This window comes from Hydra viridissima, unplaced genomic scaffold (genome assembly GCF_058129835.1).
Source record: "Hydra viridissima isolate aposymbiotic clone 2 unplaced genomic scaffold, HvirCarnegie_v1 scaffold_14, whole genome shotgun sequence".
In the NCBI taxonomy this organism is placed as follows: Eukaryota; Metazoa; Cnidaria; class Hydrozoa; order Anthoathecata; family Hydridae; genus Hydra; species Hydra viridissima.
In genome coordinates, this window is record NW_028324313.1 from 7862117 (window position 1) to 7879104 (window position 16988).

The window sequence follows — 16988 nt, forward strand, 5'->3', positions numbered from 1 at the left end:
GGGGCCTTCAGTCAAAGCATGGCGCGCGCAGCAGTGTTCAATCTAGTGGTTACTGTTGAAGGGTATTTTGAGATAATTCACATTTCACGTGGAACAAGCTTCTTTCAACGAAGTGCTGATGGCTGTCGAATTATGATACCTGGTGGTTAGTGAGCTGGCTTTAAGAGATTGTTTTTAAATACTTTTGCAATTTTGGGATTAATGTGTCGCTCTTTGAATAGGCACACTTCTAATAGGAATTTCTTTCTGAATTCTCCTAATAAGAACTTCGTTAGGAAAAGTCTGGCGAGCAATTATGTAATGTCACGGACATCTATGATTCATTTGCTCTTGATGTTCCTTGGTTGGTGATTATGGCAACCTGATTAAGATCCATGAGGTCTTTTTCCATGACTTGATGCATACTTCCATTTCCATGTATTGCAGAGTTGAAGGAGCTTATTTTTCGAGAAAGTTTTTGAATGTTTTTTAGTGGTATTTAGTAATATTCCGTTAAATGTCTTAAAATTTTTAGAATCAGCCAAATTAAACTTTTAAGATTTGCTAATAACACAAGCTTTATAATACACTTCCAGCTATTATGAATATAAAAAAAGTCATTTTTTGACTTTTTTTTATTTGAATTTCTTTTCCAGAAGAAAATATACTAAGAATTATAATTTTAAAAAAATTTTTCAATTTTGTGCCGCCCACACAACTTAACTACACAATTAAAATCCACAAGGTACTAATAAACAGGTATGAAATATAAAATAAAGATGATACTTAGTAAGTACCAGGAAGAGGCATGATGAATAGTTTACTTTAGTTATTGAATGTTGAATACATAATAAAAGACGATACCAAACAAGAATTACGATATTACGCAAGATTTGATCAAAATGCCGATACCAGATGAAAAATAAAATTACGGAAGCGAAACTACACGATAAATTAAATACATGCTAAATTGTATAAGTATCCTTGATGAGCCAAGTTATTAGTTTTATTACTGTTAAAAATTACAAATTGATTAAATGACAATTTTATGAAGCATGATTTTTTCCACACTCATACTTTTTATGAAACGTGCCCCCCCCGTTTAAAATTTAAACAATCAACAATAAGTACAAAAAGATGTCTCCAAGTGAGATATCACTTAGCCCGACATTCTTTCTGTACATCAGAAAATTTATAAATATTTTCTATAAACATTTGTAAACGTATTATACGATGTTATTAGAAACTTCATTTTTGTTAATATAATTCACATTCTAATAAATAATTCTGGATTTCTTATTAAGAAAATTTTGCTTCATTTTTTTAATTGATGGCAAATGTAGAAAAAGACAAAATTCTTTTACAAAAATGATTTCATTTGGAAATTCACTAAGAGTGTCATATTAACAACGATTTGTGTTAGGGATAAAAAACGAAACTCTTTTTAAAAAACAGGAATCTTTAAAAACAGCTATTTAAGACAACAAGCATACGACGATTGACGATCTTTTGGTGTGAAATGTAGAATAATTAATTTAAAATTTAATAAGTTTCTATTTGGTGGATTCTTCCAAGTAGGCAATCAAATCTATAAATAAAACAAATTAAATCAAATTAAAAAAAAAATAACAAGTCACAGTTTTGTGATCAAAAGTTTAAATTAAACATTTTTCAACTAACTTAAAAGAAAAAATATTTACCAGCTCTCTCTTGGGCTTTTTTAATACCGGCAAACACCATTTTAGTTCCAGGGATATACTTAGCAGGGTTCTCTAAGTATACCCAAAGCGTTTCTCTACTCCAAGTAATACCTTTGTTCTGGTTAGCTTGTGTATAACTGTAACCTGGAGCTTGCCCAGTTTTTCTACCAATTAATCCAAAAAGATTTGGTCCAGTTTTATGCTTGCCATCATTATCAACGCTATGACATTGGGCACATCTTTGCTTAAACACTTTTGCACCTTTTGTAGCATCACCGCTTGGGATAGTCTTATCATTTGCCATAATTGACCTAAGATAATTAAGGGATAAATGATTAGATAAATATGTATGGTTAAACAACAAACTGTTTTTTAAAATGTTATGAAATGTTATAGCAATAAAGTTTATGCACTTATTATAGTAATACATTTAAATAGGTTTAATGTTTGTGTTGTCTTTTTTAAACTATAATTGTTTTGATTTTAAAAAAATCTTTAAAATGTGACGAATTGTTGGCAAACATACAGTTTTATCATTAGGGCACCAATTTAATGAAAAAAATTATTTGGCAAACTGTAATATAATGCCATACTATTGCTTTTACACCAATTCAGTAACATCGATAACAGATGAATTGTAGTTGTGATTCATACCTATAAATACTGTAACATTATTAGCACAAATTGTATTTGCACTTAAAGTTATTTTTAGGTAAATACCCTCAAAAATGTCACATTCAAATATTCATTAAGATAAGGAAATTAAACACAAAATGACTAGATTTGCTTCCAATCTATAATCAAGAATACTATCATCAAACAATTTGAAATTTCTAATTAAATTTCTATTAACACAAACTTTAAAATATTCTAAAAACAAGTGATTTTCATAACTAAATTCCATAGAAAAAAAAACCCTGATTATAAATATAAATAAACTAAATAATACTAAAAGTCAAAGTATTTTGTGATAAGATAATTTGGTCAGATAAAACCAAATTTTAAATATTTGTTTCAAATCGTCAATATCAAGTGTGGTTCAAGCTAGTCAGTGTTTGAACCCAAAAACTTAACAATAGTCAAAGATATAGGGAGTTCAAGATGCTATGGCTGAATGGTTACTTCTGGTGTCAAAAAATCAGTATTCAATTGTGCTCAACAATTGAATATTAAATCAAATTTTGTTTAATGAGCATATTGTATGAAACATTAAGCAATAGTTTTCAGTAAATATCAGAGAAGAACTTTAAAAGCATTTCAATCTCCAAATCTTAATTCAACTGAATACATGTAGGATCATTTAAATCAACTTACTTGTGATGCGTGATAATTTAAGTATTTATAAATTAAAGTTCTCAGAAAAGTAAGCCAAAAAAAGGCTAAGTTAAAAAAAAAACTAAACCTTTATATATTCTATCTTACTATTAATAATAAAGCTTCAACCTTAAGTTGATCTGTTCACGGTCGGAGTAGAGCAAATTATAAACAAAATTTTTTAAATGTTTAAGATTAGAAGTAGACTTTATTGAATTTCTTTTGGTCTTAGATTTTATCATTTACACAAAAAGGGTAGAAATTTTTATTTTCTTACCAGAGTATCTATGATACACAACACCAGCCCGACCAGTCCGATGAGAAAGATTCGTAAACGAACAGTTTGCGTAACACTAACCATGAATTTACCTCGTTTTTATGTACAATGCAAAAGCCTCTCTTTCATAAATATTGTCCAAAAATTGGACAACAGTAATATATATCCAACTTCCACTTTCCTTTTACCGTAACAAAATATTATTAATTCCACTTAAAACCCTTTTTTTTCGTCATTTAAAACAATAGACTGTCACAATAAAAAATTTAACAAAACCTGTTTTTTAATTTAAAATTTAGGTTATCGCATAAAACCAAACAAAAATCCCAACCTTGCCAACCAAAAAATATTAGCCAAAAAGCAAAGTAATTGTTATGATATCTAAAATTTTATTACGTTTGTTTATTTTTCGGCAGTCAAAAGAATAATTATCAATAAAACTTAGCCAACAATTATTTTATCTATTGTTAAAAGTAATTCAAAAGTGCAATTACATCCGATTTAAATGCTGTTTTACCTGAAGTGATACTATTTTTGTAGCAAACTTGATCATGGCTTTGGGGATTTTTCTAAAGCCTTAGATTTTTTGTAAGATTAAAATGGTCATAACTTTTTTAGATTATTTTTTAGGGGTGTAATTCGTAATATGGATTATTTGACAAGGGGCAAATATTTCACTAGACATTATTAGAGGTTTACTCCGAAAGAATATGATGAAAGATCCAGGGGACATTTCATAAAAATTATTACTGATTTTTGTTAGTAATATATATCTATGTGAGAAAATTGCGTTTCATAAAATGTTTATTAATAATTATAGATTTTTATCAGTAATTATATCAGTAATATTTTTAGCATAATACAGATATTTAGATAAAATATTGCTGGTTGTTAACAGCACTGAATATTATCAGACAGATAATTTATATAAAACGAAATCCAAAACTCTAATATTAGACATACTCATTAAAGTATCTATTCCAAACATCCTCTAAACTCTTTGTACTAGGAAATTGTTTATAGAGCAAAAGTTGAACATGGTTGATTTGATTGTAAGTTATCCAATCATCAATTATAACAATTTTTTTCATCTCCAGTGTGAAGGCAGAATCATAAGGACAATAGCGTTTCATACTTGTGTTGCTATCACAACATGAGATGTTATTACCGTTCTGTATCGTTCTTTATCGTAGGTGATAAAACTTATTATTTAGTTCATCAATATCAGGTGCTAGGTAACGAATGCTACAATATTGTCGTTGTTTGTTAGATTGATACTTATGCTAAAAATGAGAAAATGAAGTTCTATGCTTAATATTTGTTGTGGCAAATGATTACGCAGGGTATTAAGTTTCTGAACCTTAAAACACGTCTGGAACAACAAAAAACCAAGTTTAACTCAACAGTGTGTCTGAAGAAGTGTAAATTTCCATTTATTAAAAAACTGAAACGAGATCACGACGCTTTTTTCTAGCCAGATAAGCTCGATAAAATCACGGCGACCAGACAGACTAAAATCGGAAAAGATACTTTTGTCAATCTTTTTAAAAACATTTTCTACAACAGTAAACACTAAGAGAACCCAAGAATTTCAAAACCTTAGCGTGTGTAGTTTTTGAGAAACTGAAGCAATAGTTTATTTTTTTAAAACAACTTTAATACAGTGAAAATGCCCAAAGAAAATTCCAATTCGTTTGTGAAAATTCACATCTAAGTAGAAAAACTAGAACACCTGCAGAAAGAAATTTATAAAATGGTCAGATTCTAGTCGCAAATCAAACAGATTTGAATCATAATTTCGAAACTGGGTAATGTGGTTCGGCAGCATTGAGATGAAAGGGGACACTGATCAAAAAATTCAATAAATCCGAATTCGCGTAAAATCAATAATTAAAGTAAAATTAACGAATAACGTATCCCGTAAAATCTCGTAAAGTTTTTAATGTTATCTATGCTATTTACTTATTAACTAAATTAGCTTTTATAAATAAATTAAAATTTTTATCAAGCGATTTAACATTTCCTAAGAATTATTGGAAAAGTTTAATCACTTAAGAAAAATTCCGATTGATTTCCATCTGTGACAGTTTAATGTTAAATAATAAACGTTTATAGAGAATCAATAAACCTAAAAAAAAAAAAAAAAAGTATACCATTACACTTAAGGCTAAATCATTTTTCTTGAACACAGATTTTTCGTAAACATCAAGCTAAATTGCGACCCAATGAAGCACCGATGGGGTTCTAAGTCTTAGTGTATAATTAGTTTAGACCAAATCGAATATTATCAAACCAATCTGGGTTTTTTTTCTACATGCTAAATGAAGTAAAAACCCAGATTTGGCTGGATAATAACACCTCATAAATACGTCATATTTTACACTTGGTGATATTTGGACCCTATCGGAAAGGGTACACACGTAGTCGTAATAACAAAAAATAAAATGTGCCATTAGCAAAGCTAAGTTATTATGGAGACTAAACTCTGGTTTGGATATGTTTTTTCTTTTCTTTTAACGTTTTTGATTAACTTTGGGAAAGCAAAATGGTCTCCTGATAAGTGCAGTGAACTTGGGTTTTCTTCACATTTGTTATGTGGATCATGCGAGAACTTAAAAGAGTTTGGACTGTCTACCTTGGAAGAAAGTTGCTTAAGTTGCTGTGAAGCTGGAAAGGAAGTTAACCCAAATCAGCGCCATGCTAGTGCAACATTAAAGGTGTGTCAATGAAAAGTTGGAAGGTATCCTCAAGTTCAAGGTATGAGGAATATATATATATATATATATATATGTATATGTATATATATATATATATATATATATATATATATATATATATATATATATATATATATATATATATATATATATATATATATATATATCCACATAAAACTCTGCTTGGATTTAAAAGTGATTAAATCCAATTAAATCTGTTATTAATAATGCTATCAAGCTTGCATAAAACGAATTGCAGGTTATCATAAATTGATTATTGGGTGAAAATATTTTTTTTGTATCAAATGGGGCATTGCAGATGACTATTGAAGAAGAAATAACAAAAAAACTATTGAGACAATCATATTTTTTTACTAATTAAATGAATTTATCAAGATGAATTTATCATGTCCTTACTACCTTGTCAAGTTCTGATTTATTAATTCATTACTCTGTTTTTGCTCTAATATATTTAATACCACTGCAAATATAAATAATGAATGTTTCCATTTTTAGTAGTATTTTTTTTTTTTTGGACCAATTTGGTGCTTTTTGCCAGAGTTCCTTTTTTTAAGGCATAGACAGTATGGTTGCTGTCCTTATTTCTAATTACAATGTATATTTTATACCAACTTAGCATATTTTAACTAATTACCAAAATTATCAGATTCAAAAATTTTTAACATATTTTTGAGCTTGGGCTAATTTTAACTCTTTTTTTCCTCAAAAATTCAAACTTCCTTACAAGTTTAAACTTCTGTTGTTAAATCTTAAACCTAAAAAAAATAGTCTTAAAATGGATTGTGTAAGAACCAGTATTCAATTATTACTTACTAATTTGATGAAAATCCTTTCTAAATTTTACATTTAGAAAAAAAAAAAAAATTAATGTCTTAAATAGGTTACTTTGCACCAATCTGTATGTGTAAGTGACAAACTAAATTTTATGGATTAAGTTTTTATCTTTCAGCATTCATAAAAGGTGAAAAGCGTGCAATGTTTCCTAACCTAAAAATTCAGGTAAATATATTTTATTACTTAATTGGTAACAAAGTATTGTTATCATTACTATTACTCCATTCACCGTATTCACTCAACAGAAAATATATGCTTATATTAATATTATGCTTCATATATAGAATTCAAATTTTTTTTTTTTCATCAATAATAAAAGGCTATCTGGCATAATTTTTAACTATTGAAGAAAAACAATAATGGCAAAAAATAGAAAACAACAAATTATTTTAATGTTAAAACTGTCAGTAATATTTTAAAATATTTCTCTAATAAAAGTAATTTTTTAGGTGCACTAGTTTAGTTATTGATAACCTTTAATTGAATGTTTAGAGAATTAATATCTAATCTCTTAGTAAAGTATAATTTAATACACTAACTGATGATTGACTAGCAATTAAGTTAAAAAAATCATAACTGTAGTTTTGTATTTAGTAAATATTTTTTTGGTAAGTGAATGAGAGATCTTTGTGTTCATTGTCTCTTTGAGAATCTTTAAAAATGGGTAATTTTATGTTCATTTTAAATTCCAAACACTTGAGGAGATTTTTAAAAATTAGAGTGATTGTTAATGATATAGTCTGCTGTCTAACTTTTTTTTAAAAAAAAAAAAAAACAGATTACGCTTGAACAGCAGACTTGCATTTGTAACTAGGAAACCACCAGTTTCAAATTCTTCATTCAAATCACTTTTCATATTTTCAAAATCTCCTTTTAATTAGTTTCTTAAAACCTTTTTTTTTTTTTAAGGACTCTTTGTTTGGAATCAGGCTTCTTATGTAACATTTTAATTGTTTTATGTAACATTTTAATTGTGAAAAATCCAACATGCAATTGACAAAATATGTCATAGTTTTTTTGTTTAATGTGTTTTGAGTAAAAGTACACCTTTCAATCAATGGGCAGTTGAAATTGTAGAATTCCGATTAAACCTGTTAAATGGTATTTGTTTCCTGTTGTTATATTCTCCATACATTTCATAAATTGTTTTACTTTCTTGTTATTGATATTTACCTAACAAACTTTCTCTGAACCATTTTTTTTTAATGATTTTTGAAATTCCATGTTGAGTTGATTGATACTGTGATCTTCGGTTCATACTTTTGACAGTAAAAATGAAAGCTCTCTTCCCTGGGACTCATAAATCTTTAGTACTAAGAATGACTTCTGATGTCTACTGTTTGTATCATTTGATGTTTGAGAAGTTTCAATTTTCATCAAAACTGTGTTTACCTCCAAATAGGCAATACATTTTGCATTTAGCTTTGCATTGTTAATAAATTTGCAAACTTTTTGAAAGAAAGAAGACCTTTTATTTAATATCCTATATTTAAAAAAACCAACTACAATTTTCGTAGTATTTGAGGATGGAAAGTTATGTGTGCTAGTTTTTTCAGAAAAGAATGTGGTACAAGCACTTTCCTTAACTTTTACTATGTCCATAATTAGTCTGTAATAACTTTTTTTTCTAAAATAGTTTTGCTTGCTTATTAGTATGAGCGTGGTGCTGACCCTCAACTCTTGCTTCATGATGAAACAGACAATATCAAAGAAGTACTTAGGTTTGTAGGTTATTAGCTATATATGATGATGACAACCATTTTATATATCTTTTTAATGATTTTTTTTTAATCTTGTTTTTAGCATTACAAAATGGGATACAGACACTATTGCAGAATTTTTAAAAGAGAAGGTTGTTCTATAGTGTGTATTAAAATATAAATAATTTTGTAAAACATTTCGAAAAGTTAATAAAGTAATCAAGCTAAATATACTGATGATAAAAATCTCCTTTTTTTTTTTAACTATATTTAGTACTCTTTAGTGATATTTTATTGATATTTAACTTTTTTCAATGCATTTTACTTGATTACTTTATTTTTCATATTCTATTGTATTGGTGTTGGTTTTGAATTTTTTTTTTTTTTTTTTCAAGTTGATTTCCTTTTTTTTTTGTGAGCTCAAAAGATTTAACAGTGTTAGATAAAAATTGCGATAAACTCTCATTTCATTCCAAACATTTTAATTTTCAAAACATTTTAGGCAGGTCTTTTTAAAAAATGTATGAGTTTGTTTTTAATATATTTAATACTTTTCAAATATTAGTTTTGTGTTTTTTTTTATTTTATCAAAAAAAAAAAAATGAACAGTATCATTAATCACTGAGGATGCTGTTTGAGGATACCCAGCTGAATTTGTAGATAGTGATATAAAAAACTTTTGATGTTGCTATTGTAACGTTTTATGAAGACATGTATATAAGCCATAATATGGAACTACATGTATGAAGAAAAGTTTGTTCATTAAAAAATGTTGTTGTTTTTTTTCTTTTTCTTACTAAATATTTAACTGTAAGTATGTAATACCTAATATGTAGCTCTAAATACAAGTTATAATTAATTTACAGCTATTAGCAGAAGTATGACATTAGCTCTGCCATTCAACTTTAGCTCCATTATTACAAACACACTTGCTGTGTGTAAACCTATTAGAGTGAAGCTCTTGAACCTTTTCTCTTTACACAAATGTTACTTGTTTTAAATCTTAAAGCTATATTAAACTGTGTTCATTGGTTGCATATTTTTAAAATCATATAATTTATAGATATTTTCATATTTTTAATACCTTAAAATCTCTTTTCATCTAATATAAAGCGTTCAGCTAAAAGTTCCAGCCAAATAGTTGTTAAGAAATTACTGTGGTAATGGGTTAGGGACAAATCAATTTGAAAATGCCAGAAACGTTTTTAATTAAAGAAGCAAATTTTGTGTACCACAGTTGTCAAAGCAAAATAAAGACCGAGGTAATTTTTATCTGTAACTGTAAATTTTTTTTTTAAACTGTATTTCATCTTGTGCTTTATCTTCTGTATCAGTTTCATTTTGGTTTATTTATTTTTACTTTGTATTCTGTTTTAGAAAACTTAAATATTTTTTTTAAAACATTTAATTTTTTCCTTTCTTTGTTCAGTTTGAAGAGCACTTGTGTAGTTTGTGGGACAATGCAATGTCAACTGGTTATTTTTGGTACAATTTAGATCTTGTTCAAAAACGATGTTTGGGTGGAACTTACAATATTTACGGACAAGTATCAAAACTTTTTCTGTTCTTTTCTTTTAACTATATAAAAAGTAACCAGTAGAAGTTTAAACTTGATACAAGCATGATTTGCACACAATTGCTTTTTGTAATTCAAATTTTCTTTTATAATCTGAAGATTTTTTACTGTTAGTTCCAAGCAGAATTCAAACAAAAAATTTATTAAGAAATCACGGTTGTTTAGAAGAGGATTGTTTGAAATTATCAGATCTTAAAATCAGTGAGTTAAAAGTAAAACTATTTTAGATTTTGATAAAACTTTGCATGGTGATATGTTTATTTATTTATATGGTTATAAAACATGAAAAGTTAAGTTATAAGATAAAGATTGATAGAATAAAGTAAACGTTTTTATATTAAATAAAAAAATGAAAAGTAATCATACAAAAAAATTAATTCAAAACTTTTAAAAATAATTATCACTTAGATAGTTTTAAAGCTAAAAGTTTTAAATAACCTTTTTTATTTATCTTTTTTAATAACTTTCTTTTTTTAATTGTATTTAAAGTTGGGATTATCAAAACTTATTGAAATTTATTTTTCTTAATTTTTTTTTGTCAACTAAAGTGCCCATGGTGCTCTTTTAGTGTATCATTACCTAGGCAGTTATCACAAATTTGCAGCATGCAGTTTTGATTTACTGTGTTACATATTATTTTTAGTACATTATTATAGCCAAAACATTTAATATTTTTGAAGTTGGTTTGTTTAACTACATGATAAGTTCTGTTTAAAGCTTTCTGAATACAACATGTCTAATAAATCAATTCTGTATTAGCTAAGTGTTTATTTTCTTTTTGAAAGGGTTGTGGCTGTAAATAATTTTATAAATTTTAGTTTTCGTTTGATTTTTTTGTTTAAATAAAGTAAAGGCTTTAATAATAGTATTAAGTTTGTAAAATTCATTTTCATCTGGAATTTTATTTTCACCCTAATATTTCACTTTTATAGAAGACTTCAAAATTTTAAACTAAAATTTGATAAATTTGCTCACCTCATATAAACAAATAATCACAATAAGTTTTATCAAAGTATGGATGAAATTTTAGATGGTGCATATGGATAGTTATGATTTGGCAAAAAACAAGAAACCAGTAGTAATAAAATGTTGTTGTTTTTTTTTGTCAATTTCAATCAGTAAATTTATTGCTTCTTTTTATTGCACTAATTTGTGATTTTAATTGCTACAGAACTAAATGTTAGTAACTTAATTGACACCTTCCCTATTTTACTTGAAATTTCAATATAAATTTGCAAGTAAGGCTTGTCCATTGTATCAAATATTACTTTTTTTGACATCTTTCTTAAAATTTTTGTTCAATAATTTTAGTTAAATGAAAAAAGATTTGCAAACCGAAGAGTACCGCAGTCAGCAACTCAAGTTGTAATGCCATTCAACAGTGAAAAGTTTAATTTCAATAAAGTTCAACCTCAAGAAGTATATATAATTAAATAATAAAAATATAGTAAATTTTGAAAAAAGTTTCTTATTGAAAAAAAAAAACATTTTTGATTTGCTTGTTTAGGATTTCTTGAAAAGATATTTTTCAGATTTTAAATTTTCTTAAATTTTCTTATTGTTTTTACTGGAACTTTTTGTTGAGGTGTTAATGCAACTCAAAAGTGAAAAAGAAACAAAGGTAAATAAACTTCATAAATTTTAAAAATAAAAATGTATGCTGGCAGGGAGGGGGTGGGGGAAGAATGATGAAATCTTAACAGTTTTTTTTTGTATAATTTGCTATACACCATTTAGTTGGTCTATATTGATAATAAGTATATAAAATACACAGTACTTTATTACAATGCTATAAACTTTGTAACTATTAATAAGATTAACACTTATATTTTTTATTTAAGATATATTGACTTTATTATTTTTTTATTTTTTTATTTTTGTGGTTTTAAGTTTAAACCCTCTATTCCAAAGCATGCTTCTCGCTCTCTGACTGTTTTAACTAAGTTGTCGATATTTTCAGATGGAACCATGTGACCTTATCATTATAAATGTTAGCCCTATTGATTATGGGCATGTGCTCTTAGTTCCTGATTCTAAAAGTGGCTTGCCTCAAGTAAGTATATTTAAGTTTGTTTTTTTTTTTTTTTTTTTTTTTTTTAATAATACTAATAATTTTTTAAAAATACTAAGTATTGTCATTAAATATTGTTGTTTGGAGTACAACATCAACCAATATTTCTTTTTTTTTTTTTCCTTTTTTTAATTTTTTTTTTTTAAGATTGAAAGCTATATAAGCTATGGAATATATTAATTCATGTCATTTTTCAAGAGTTTCTCAAAAACCTAGATTCTTTCTGTAATCAAATAAAAATGAAAAACAAGTTTTCAATGTATTTTAGGTTTTATTGGTTTTTGAAATAATGTTACAAATTGTTTTAGGGTATCCTCTTTCAAATTCACAATTTAAAAATTCGAAACAAAATTATATTTAATCTGATTAAAACCGAATGATTGTCAAGAAATTATTTCTAATTATAAAGTCAAACAAGAAGCTTCCATGCTTACTATATTTGTTGCTATACTTGTCAATTAAACTTTAGTGGCTTTAAAGCAGTGTTTCCCAACAATGGGAAACTAAGCTTCTTCAGTGAACAATTCAATTTATGAATATTAAAAGTTATGTATATAAGGGTGGTAACTTTTTGACTTTTTTTCAGAAAATGTGACGGTCATGGTCCTACACTATAAGAAAAAGTTGAAATGAGGAAATATATATTTATTTTTGGTTTTCATTTCAAAAATATCAGCCACCAAAAAATATAAGATTTGTTTTTTGTGTAATAATGTTATTGAAAGTGAAGCAGCATGTTATGTCATAAATCCTTGTTACTGAATATAAATCATAAATTAAGACTCAGGAGTTTTGCAGTTCAAAGATTGCATAAAAGGTATGGCTCTCTCAGCACAAATATTGCTGTGCTGGTTGTCAATTATCAAGGGTTCTATACTTCGGTGGGTATCAAAACAATTTTTAGCATTTTCACAATTTTGAACATTTTCTGCTAACTTAGTATAGGATTTTTCTTGAAAATGGTGATCTGAAAGCCAAATGTCCAGCCAAATTGCACAAATAAATAAACCTGCTGCAATTGATTTCTTGTTTGAGATAATAAAATAAAAGCTAGGATAGCATAGATTCCACGTGAGTTCCACCGTGCATTGATCAAATTTAATCAAATTTAATCGGCAGTCCATGAAATTTAATGTACGGGAATTCTCGATTGTTGAGCAAACAGCGAAAGGCATATCCCAGTTCCAAAAGAAACAACACGTCATCTTTCCATGTAATAGTAGGGAGATTCCATCTTGTCGATCTCTGCACAAATTTTGTTATTAGAGAATCATATTCCCTTACAATATCATCGACAAAGTTGTACGCAGTGTCTGGAGAAGGAGTAGCACCTCCGAAGGGTTCATCCATGACACGTTTTAAAATGCAGTCCAAAACATGATGTTAGCAGCCAACATATTGTGCCACAGGTAGACTCAGCAATCTCTACTGACACAGTAGAATCACTACAGTTCCATTTTTCCAGTCAGTATTCACAGCTGTTGTATCTGTGACATTTTTATTGTTATCCTCAATTCAAAATAATCCAGATGATCTTTTATACCCATAGCAATTGTTTGCGCTCTTGAATTTTCCAGAGTCAGTACCCCCAATCTGACTTCTTTTTCAGCGTAATTTTTATTAATATCGGTACTTGATCTGTTGAAAACCATTGAAATTCTGCAACTACAAAAATATGTTTATTAGCTTGACTGAACATGCAATCATATTTTACTTTCACTAAAATATGACAAAACGCTATGAATCTCGCATTCTCAGCCCCAAGGGATTTACGCTTGTAAATATATATATATAATGTAAAATATATAGTTTTTATTGTAATTAGTTTTAGATTCGCAATCAGTAAGAAATATAAAAACTTAACTAGAAATGATTTCTAAATATGAAACATCCAACAACAAAGATGTTTGTTCTAGAATATTACTGTTGAATAATACTGTTGTTATCAATAGTGAACAATTGATAAAATGTTAAAAGTAGGTTTTATTTGGTGGGTGAGGTTTTCGATCAAACAATAAAAAAAATATAAATAATGTTTTTAGACCATTCCTCACACTGTAGTACCATGGCCTTTTTTTAAAATCAATATGATTTTAAAAAATGCTACCACCCTAATATATATGTTGTGTGTTGTGGTGAAAGATTAAGAAAGCTTAGAGTATGGAACAAAAAAGATTGGAAACACTTCTTTAAAATTACCTTTATTTGGTGACAATGATTTCTGACTTGGTATTGTTTTCAGGTGATAAACGAGTATGGATTCGAAAAGGCAACACAACTTTGCTTACTATCAACTGATGAGTAATGTATTTATTTCAAATTTTTAATACAAATACTTTCGAGTTTTTTCTGTTATTACATTTACTTTTCGTTCAGGCGTTTTTGTATTGGATTTAACAGCCTTTGTGCGTTGGCTTCAGTAAATCATCTACATTTCCATATCATATTTGTGGACTATACATTACCAATAACTAGAAGTGTACGTAAAGTTATCACCTGATAATTTGTTTCTTTGATTTTTTCCTATAATCTATTATATATATAATATATCTATATTTTGCACTGATATATAATATATAAGCAGCCTAAAGTTGTGTATTAGCTGTTTATGTATGCTAAAAATGATCTACTTAACGTTTTACAGTTAACATTTACATCAGGTTGTTCAAAGCATTGGTAAAGAAATATATATACTCAAAGGCTACATGGTGAATGGGTTTGCTTTGCAACTTTCAAACCGAAGTATTGAGACCTTTGTGAGGTAGATTGCTAATGGTTAACTTTCGTGGAAAATTTTTGTTTGTTCGTACGGGTGAATATTTGTGAAATTATTATTAAATTATTATTATTCGCGGACAGTTTTTGTGTAAAACAGATATTAAATTTTTTTTTTCTCCCTTTTTCAGAAAAGTTATATCTATAACTCACTACTTTTGCGAAAACAATATCGCCCACAATTTGTTCATGTGCAGAAGTGCAGCATTTGATGGTTGTGACTTGAAGATGGTGACAGTTTTTTTATTTCCAAAAGTAGCAATATCTGGTAGGTTGGACTCTAGCTTCTAAACACATAGCAATGAACTAAACACAAAGAAAATCATTTAATAAACGAAATACATTTGTAAAAAAGGATTTTAAAAAAAAAACTTCTCTATTTAAGGGAAAAAGGAAACAAGGTTAATGAATTCATGCTGTTTCGATCTTGCAGGATACATTCTTTTAAAAGGTACTTCTATTTCTCTAGAGAATACCAACATACCATTTAATGTGGCGTGTTTGGAATTGGCCGGTTTTCTACCTATTAAAGGTGCAGTTGTTATACCTACATTCATATCCAAATTCGTGTAAGTAAAGTTCCACCGATAAACAAATCCTTTTGATGCGTTAATTTTCATTAGCTATTATTTATTCAGAAAAAGAAGAATATGAAGCTATGATAGAAGCAAGAGCCATTGAGATACTCAACCAACAAACCTATCAAAATGACCAATTCCAAATACTTTGCAAGGAAGTTCTATCGCACTTCTAGTTTTTGTTATTAGCTTAGAATTGTAAAATAGATTTTGTAAATTCAGTGTAGTGTTCTATTTTTACTTCTAAAAAAAAAGTAGAATGGAAAAACAGAAAGGGGATTTTTTCTTCGCATTTCTTGGCAGTTGCCTACTGATAACTTTTTAAAAAAATCGCTTTTTCGTGTGCGTGTTACATGTAAGCTATATTGAACAAACTATGTTGATCACAACTGAATCAATGTAAACAAAAACGTTCTAAGTCATTAAATAGTTTTTATGACTTAGAACGTTTTTGTTTACATCGATTCAACTATATTATTAGAGACTCTTTTGTGCCATTTTGTTTGAGTCATTTCGAAGTGATAATGTCAGAAAGCATTAAAAACAGAAGTCATTATGCCCACTAAGGGTTAGCAGTTTGACCGCATTTAAAATTTTGCCTTAAGTAATTTAATGCTTTAAAGATTAAAACTGGCTATATTTTATGATTACAAAAAAAAAAAAAACTTTTTCAAGAATAATTTATTTAAAAACGACAAATCTTATTAACACTGTTTCTAAATTGACCATCTTGCTTTAAAACGTCTGAATCTGATAAATATTTTATGAAACGAATTAAAATATATTCTTTCTTCCAAAAACATCTTTCTCAAATTTCTATTCAACAACAACTGACTTATTGTTCAACAACTGACTGACAATAATGATGTTTTATCGATATGATAGCTTTTTTTCTTTCGAATCTCAATGATCACTTTATACAACACAGCTATCAAAATATAAATGATTTATCTCTTTTTGAAAGAGTATCAGTTGCTAATTGGAGTGAGTTGAGAGATAAATTGGTATTTAATCGCTAGTTGGAGTATTCTCTTAATATTCACAATATTAGGCTTCCGCTTTGGGAAAAAAAGAGGAAACTCAATATTCAATTCAATCTAACTTATCTTTACTTATGTTTGAATTTCAAAAAAAAAAGGTTAGCACAGCAAGAGCGCTGCTCCATCTTATACTTAAAATACAGCAATCAAACTGCTCTAAAAACTCCTCAGTTAAAATACAGCAATAGTGCTGTTCTATCTTGTTCTTGCATTACCATTCTTTTCTCTTCTAAACTTTTCAAGCACACTTGGTTAGATTTATTATATTTGCTCACTGAGGGCTCTCTAAATTTTCTTTGAAATTCCTCTTATAAGGATGGAATATCTTGGTTAAAAAGTATTTAAGATATTATCACCATGAGCAATGCCATCTTGAAATTCCTCATTACAAGTCTCACTTAAATCT

General features: G+C 27.7%; 2 protein-coding genes and 1 pseudogene across 12 annotated transcripts; 2 read left to right on the forward strand and 1 right to left on the reverse strand.

The window, feature by feature from the left end:
• Positions 1-1469: 1469 nt before the first annotated feature.
• LOC145181236 (cytochrome c-like) lies at positions 1470-3493 on the reverse strand. 2 transcript variants are annotated; one of them, XM_090072178.1, is made up of 4 exons: positions 3271-3326; positions 2273-2333; positions 1680-1990; positions 1470-1567 (listed from the first exon to the last, which is right to left on the reverse strand). In XM_090072178.1, exons 3-4 carry the CDS (start codon positions 1981-1983, stop codon positions 1533-1535), a joined length of 339 nt encoding a protein of 112 aa, XP_089928304.1. In that variant the 5' UTR covers positions 1984-1990; positions 2273-2333; positions 3271-3326; the 3' UTR covers positions 1470-1532. The 2 variants fall into 2 exon arrangements, with proteins under 2 accessions (XP_089928304.1, XP_089928303.1); XM_090072177.1 differs by lacking the exon at positions 2273-2333 and having other exon boundaries at positions 3271-3493.
• Positions 3494-5473: 1980 nt separating this feature from the next.
• Positions 5474-9156, forward strand: LOC145181854 (selenoprotein F-like; annotated as a pseudogene). The gene is made up of 4 exons (XR_016446895.1): positions 5474-6027; positions 6958-7007; positions 8496-8563; positions 8646-9156. The product of XR_016446895.1 is annotated as a selenoprotein F-like (transcript).
• A 149-nt stretch (positions 9157-9305) lies between these two features.
• Positions 9306-15816, forward strand: LOC145181230 (GDP-D-glucose phosphorylase 1-like). Of its 9 annotated transcripts, none has more exons than XR_016446894.1 (11): positions 9306-9804; positions 9972-10088; positions 11430-11537; positions 11704-11739; positions 12079-12171; positions 14432-14490; positions 14566-14668; positions 14834-14950; positions 15096-15232; positions 15350-15415; positions 15603-15816. XR_016446894.1 is itself a non-coding variant. In XM_090071657.1 (11 exons), exons 1-11 carry the CDS (start codon positions 9733-9735, stop codon positions 15616-15618), a joined length of 1026 nt encoding a protein of 341 aa, XP_089927783.1. In that variant the 5' UTR covers positions 9306-9732; the 3' UTR covers positions 15619-15816. The 9 variants fall into 9 exon arrangements, 6 of the variants coding, with proteins under 6 accessions (XP_089927783.1, XP_089927782.1, XP_089927784.1 ...); XR_016446893.1 differs by lacking the exon at positions 15350-15415 and adding an exon at positions 15434-15533; XR_016446892.1 differs by lacking the exon at positions 15350-15415 and adding an exon at positions 15434-15496.
• Positions 15817-16988: the final 1172 nt, after the last annotated feature.

Excerpts from the sequence above, each read along its gene's own strand:
- LOC145181236 (XM_090072177.1), bottom strand. The coding sequence starts at position 1,983 with ATGGCAAATGATAAGACTATCCCAAGCGGTGATGCTACAAAAGGTGCA. Across the intron at positions 1,568-1,679 it reads AAAAGCCCAAGAGAGAGCTG|ATTTGATTGCCTACTTGGAA; the intron begins GTAAATATTTTT and ends TTTTATTTATAG.
- LOC145181230 (XM_090071656.1), top strand. The coding sequence starts at position 9,733 with ATGCCAGAAACGTTTTTAATTAAAGAAGCAAATTTTGTGTACCACAGT. Across the intron at positions 9,805-9,971 it reads AAAGCAAAATAAAGACCGAG|TTTGAAGAGCACTTGTGTAG; the intron begins GTAATTTTTATC and ends TTCTTTGTTCAG. Across the intron at positions 11,538-11,703 it reads ATAAAGTTCAACCTCAAGAA|GTGTTAATGCAACTCAAAAG; the intron begins GTATATATAATT and ends CTTTTTGTTGAG.